The sequence below is a fragment of the Acanthaster planci genome, linkage group LG10 (assembly GCF_054643075.1).
Source record: "Acanthaster planci isolate LZ-2023a linkage group LG10, COTS_SCS, whole genome shotgun sequence".
NCBI lineage: Eukaryota > Metazoa > Echinodermata > Asteroidea > Valvatida > Acanthasteridae > Acanthaster > Acanthaster planci.
In genome coordinates, this window is record NC_141786.1 from 5,039,062 (window position 1) to 5,044,061 (window position 5,000).

A 5,000-nucleotide genomic window follows, 5' to 3' on the forward strand; every position below is an offset into this window, starting at 1 on the left:
AAAGGTGTTCAAATGTACAACATGCAACAAAACCTTCACACTAAAGCAGCACCTTGACAGACATTCCAGACAGCACCTCTACCCAACCATTCCACTCTTCAAGAGTGGCGAGGCAAGGCTGAAATGTTCAAGTGAAGCTGTGGCCTTCTTGAAGCAACCAGGGAAGCCAGTAGATACCGTCTGGTGTGATCCACACAGTGCTGAGATAGCTGCCAAGACGTCAGGCCATGATGCCTGGCGAGCCAATGTCGTCATTACATTCGGCAAATATGCTGGCCAAACCTTCAAGTGGCTGCTAGAAAATGACGTGGGCTGGGTCGTGTGGCTTCTTGCAGCATACTGCAGCCAAGGAGAAAAGAACCCCGTCTTGCTGTGGCAGAAAGAGCAGCTGCTCGAGTGGGTCAGAAATTTTCCTAGTGTAATGGTCCACCTTGATAACCGCCTAAAGGTAATTTGTTTTCTGTTACTCCTGTAGGACCTAGTTTCATGAATATTTTTTTCTGATATTAGGATATGATGTGATACATAAAACTAAATTTTAAAAAATGCCCATGAAGCATGTTCAAAGATAACATATATTTGTAGTTTGTTAAACTGATTACAAATTATCAGTACATGTACTGACTTTATAAATTGATGACTGGCTACTCCAAGAAGAAATAATATAGCTGTGACAGTGTCCGATTCTTTTCTGTTGATTTGCAGAAGCAAAAAACAGAAAAGGAGAAACCAGCAAATCTGGAGCCAGACTACATTGAAGATGCTGAAATTTTGGCCCTTGCAGGTAAGCAGATATATTATGTTACTCAATTCTGTGGTTGAAAAAATTTTTTTCATGCATTTTAATATGTTTTGTTGATGTGTAATTTTATAAAACTTTGTGCTCTTCTGTGGAAATTTAGAGGACGACTCCAGGACTCAGAGGTCGCAGTGTCCACTCAGATCACCACCGTTGGAAAGCTTCTGCCATCAACATTAACATCGGACGACGAGCCCTCAACATCACAGTCGGCATTAGAAGAACGGCCTGTGTCCCCTGACCTACATGTACCAGCTACATCCGGGGACGAATCAGTGTTGCTGGAGGGCTGGCAGAAGTTCTGGGATGAGCCACCTCCACAGGTGCAGGGTATGTACTCCCCCAATATCTTGTGGCTCAAGACAGATGGGCCATACGGGATATTTGAAACCCCCGGACATACACAACAGCCAACGGAGAACAAGCCATGAGAAGGGTCTTCAAAAACAAGATGGATTTCAATCCACCCCCACTTCCGACTAGAGTTCAAGGATCACTCCCATCAATGTTATCATTCTTTACGACGCCGGTATTCTTTTGGAGGCCTGTTGGTGTCCTACAAGTAAAGCTGAAATGTCCCAATGCCAAGTGTCCCGCACCACCCGGAAGCTACTTGAGCCGAAGTGGCTATGGGAACCTCGCCAGGCAGGTGTGCGGCTTAAGGTACACCTACACCTTGCTAACTGAACGTTTGAAGTGTTCTTTCTGCATGCAAAAGCGTCAGCAAACCACAGATGAGCAGCAACTACAATACAGGTGGCATGCGTACAGTCCAAGCTTACTTGCAAATCTTGCACCTGCCGTGAGGAGCATGTTTCCTGCCATCTTGTGCGGAAAACGTGCTGTAGACAAGAATGTTGTAACACTCCTCAGTGATAGGCTGAATTCTGTTTCCATGGCTAAAGTCCACAGGATGATACAGCAGGGTCACGATGAGTGGTATGCTGAGAGGCGGGACTTGTATCAGACCCTCCTACACCAAGCTCACACCGCAGGCCATGCTTCGGGTTCCCAGCAAGGCATTTTGCAGTTCATCAAGCCACCTGGGAGCTACACTGCCCCCATTCAACAGACCCCTCTGCCTTCCCCTCGTGTCCTCCGGCGAGCCCACTTGATAATGGAGATGGAGAAAATGCCAATGTATAGAGCATCTGTCCTGAGTGTCACCGGAGAGATTCTCTGCATTGATGGAACCAAACAGGTATGTATCTTGTTAAGAAAATCCTCTTGTACTCTTCAGAAGTTTTGAAATGGGGTTCGATGGAATGATATACATGTGTACATATACGTTACTGGATACATGTAAAAAAAAAGAATGTATAGATATTCAATATATTATGAAAAATTAATCAGCAAAGATGAAGACACCACACTGAAGAAATACAGTTAGGTGCATATACTTGATTTTGCTGGTTATTAATTTTTTGTGCATATCCGCATGAATAAAAATACACAATTGTCTGCATTTGTTTGCTATTCTCCAGATCCTCAAGAAAATCTATGGAGATGGCCGAGGCACCATGCAGTACGTGACCAGTGTTCTCAATGAGTGGGGCCAGTTTTTGACTGTTGTTGTGGTGGCCTCCGAGTCAGAGGATTGTTATCAGCAACTGGCTCGTGGACTTGTTTCCCGCTTCAGGCGCGCCAATGCACCTGCACCAAAGGTCCTGTATGCAGACAACAACTGTTGTAGGTGAGTCAATTGTTTGTTGATGCCAAATGTGTAACCATGTGAAACTTGACCTTGATCTTTTTGCGGTGTTTTCCCGTGCAAGAAATACCACTTAATTATGATAGTAGAATATGAATCAGACTGATTTCTCATGATGCATCTACATTCTTCACTTCAGGGAGGGTGGAACTTCATGGCTGGAGTCACTGTTTGAGGCTTGGGTTGACAAAGGATTGGTCATACGCCTTGATATTCGTCACTGGCTGCATCGATGGGATGCTGTTGTCATCAAACAGTCTCATGCCAAGTATGGCACATTCATGAGTGCTCTTGCTGGTGCCATTCTTGCATACAACAAAGATGACATGCTGCTGCTCATCGAAGCGGTGAGGAAAGGGAATGAGGAGCTGTACTCCCAATACACTGATGAGCAGATGGTCTCTTTCGTGAAGCCATACCAACTGAAGTCGTACGTCCGCCGTGTAACACGAGGTATTGAGGTTAGCTGCTTTCACTCTGTTATGTTTATGTTTAGCATTCAACAGAATGATAGTTGTTGTCAAGTAGTCCTTGTGAGAAATATTGCCTCTGTTGGCTGTTACAAACTAAAAGGACTGGAATGCAATTGTTAGTAAATAAATCTATTCAAAAATGGCAATCATGATATCAATCATGATATCAGATGTTCAGGAAATCAAATTTATAAAGATATCTGAGCTACTTGTAATTTTCTTTGCAAATTTCTTACTTTCCTCAGGAGAGTGCATGTGCCATTGAAGCCATTCTGCGGGAGTTCAAAGGCCCAGCCGGTCTTGATGTTGATGGTATCCCATTGTTCAAGTCGGCTGAAGCTGTCGATGCTCACTGGGTCATTGCCAGTAAACATCTGAGTTGTATGCAGGTGAGTTCTTTTCTATGTTGCCTTTAAAAATGTCTGTTCACTCCACTCTTTGATATTAGTGTCATGGTAACAAAAATTGGTGGAATACAAGTGAGTATTGCATTCTCAAAGGTGAAAGGAGTTAGAGATAGTGCCAATAACAATGAAAATGTTATTTCATTTTCAAAATTTCATTTACTTATTTGTGTGGTTTCCTTATTAGGATCCACCAGGCATTCAGCTCTATGTTGCCACCAAGGTAGTGACTATAAATGGAGTTCAGCTCAACAAATACCGGTGTCGTAGAGGCAGCAACTCCCTGGAAGGACTCCACTCCCACATGTACAATGCAGTTCCATCACAGCGATGTGGAATCATGCCTTTCCAGGTAAGTACTTGTGTTCTTTGTGCACTGACAAAAATTCAACTTTGTAGTGGTGCAAAATGAAATTCTAAAGTGTTCTTGGTTGATTAAGTGTATAAGTTGTGAAATGCATATATGTATTCAATGTTCCATGCATGGTGGTTAAATTTTCCCTCCATTTTTTGTCAGGTATACCTGATATCTTTTGCAGTCCAGTGGAACAACCGGATGGAATCACTGAGGGTAGCAGGTGGGCAGGGGCGACTGACGTCATGCATGGACCCAAGACAAATCCAGCGGCTCAATCAGCAAGCTGAGATCTTGTTTGGGAAAGAGCATTTATTTGAGCCAAACTTTTCGGCTCCTATGCCTTTCCCCGACAAATACGAAGACCCAGAAGAAGAGGAGCTGTTGGGAGTCGAGTATGCATACTGCCAATCTACAGACTTCTCTTCCAAAGAATATTACGCTCACAAAGGTGAGATTCCATTCACGAAATTGAGACACATAGTCCTCTCAGTCGAGGCTCCTTATTATGAAATGACATTTTAAGCACCTGTGCATGTGCCCATAGTGTTTTTATTTGTTGTTATTCCAACTGACTTGCCTTCATCTGAAAGTATATTAAGATGTCAGCGTTTTCTTTACACAGTTGAAGAGGAACAGTCCAGGGATGATGAGCAGGATAGCCATGACAGCGAGTCCGAGGATGAGGGTATTGAAGAAGACTCGGAGGGCAATGAAAACACGGTGGATCCAATCGACTGTTTGAGTGCCCCACATGCTGTTGTCATCAAAGAAGAGAACGTCACTGAGGAGGTGAGTCCAATGTTGCAGGATGTGCTAATGAAACCCAGCCATCTCCATCTTCCCGGCTTTGAAGAAGTGGAACAGCTTGCTCTTCTGCTACTCCAGCTTTCAGATGATGGTGACCATCACATTATTCCTGTCCCTCTCAGACATAAGATAGCAGCAGCTGCTGGGAAACTTCATGACCACGATAAATCTGCCAGAAACTTCGTCAAAAAGTATGAATCAAAGTGGGGTTACACACTGTTCGGCCGATGTCTTGGTGCAGACACTTCCGACAACAGTGCAGCCCAGAAGACCAAATTTGGATGGATGAAGTATGCCCAGGCCGTACCAATAACCGATGAGTCACGGCTCCTCTACATTCTCGTGAAGATGTTGAAGAACAGGCCAAAGGCAATGACCCAGTCCTCCCCCTCAAAAACAGCCAGTTTAATTAAAGGGCAGTATAAGAGAATTGTAGACCGAGTCAGAG

At 44.0% G+C, this 5,000-nt stretch overlaps 2 protein-coding genes across 2 annotated transcripts in view; both read left to right on the plus strand.

Annotated features, from left to right (window-relative positions):
* Positions 1 to 914: 914 nt before the first annotated feature.
* Positions 915 to 2,644, plus strand: LOC110982732 (uncharacterized). The gene is made up of 2 exons (XM_022241370.2): positions 915 to 2,000; positions 2,284 to 2,644. Exons 1-2 carry the CDS (start codon positions 1,227 to 1,229, stop codon positions 2,494 to 2,496), a joined length of 987 nt encoding a protein of 328 aa, XP_022097062.2. The 5' UTR covers positions 915 to 1,226; the 3' UTR covers positions 2,497 to 2,644.
* Positions 2,645 to 2,720: 76 nt separating this feature from the next.
* Positions 2,721 to 5,000, plus strand: part of LOC110982733 (uncharacterized) — a 4,173-nt gene continuing 1,893 nt past the window's right edge. The window contains exons 1-5 of the mRNA XM_087142615.1: positions 2,721 to 2,971; positions 3,229 to 3,372; positions 3,575 to 3,739; positions 3,905 to 4,193; positions 4,368 to 5,000. The exon at positions 4,368 to 5,000 is cut by the window's right edge and continues 1,893 nt beyond it. Coding sequence (XP_086998741.1) covers positions 2,792 to 2,971; positions 3,229 to 3,372; positions 3,575 to 3,739; positions 3,905 to 4,193; positions 4,368 to 5,000 — 1,411 coding nt within the window. The 5' untranslated portion in view covers positions 2,721 to 2,791. The remainder of the gene's footprint in view (positions 2,972 to 3,228; positions 3,373 to 3,574; positions 3,740 to 3,904; positions 4,194 to 4,367) is intronic.

Bases quoted from the DNA above. Each gene is read 5' to 3' on its own strand.
- LOC110982732 (XM_022241370.2), top strand. From the start codon at position 1,227: ATGAGAAGGGTCTTCAAAAACAAGATGGATTTCAATCCACCCCCACTT. The intron at 2,001-2,283 runs GTATGTATCTTG...GCTATTCTCCAG, and splicing joins GCATTGATGGAACCAAACAG to ATCCTCAAGAAAATCTATGG.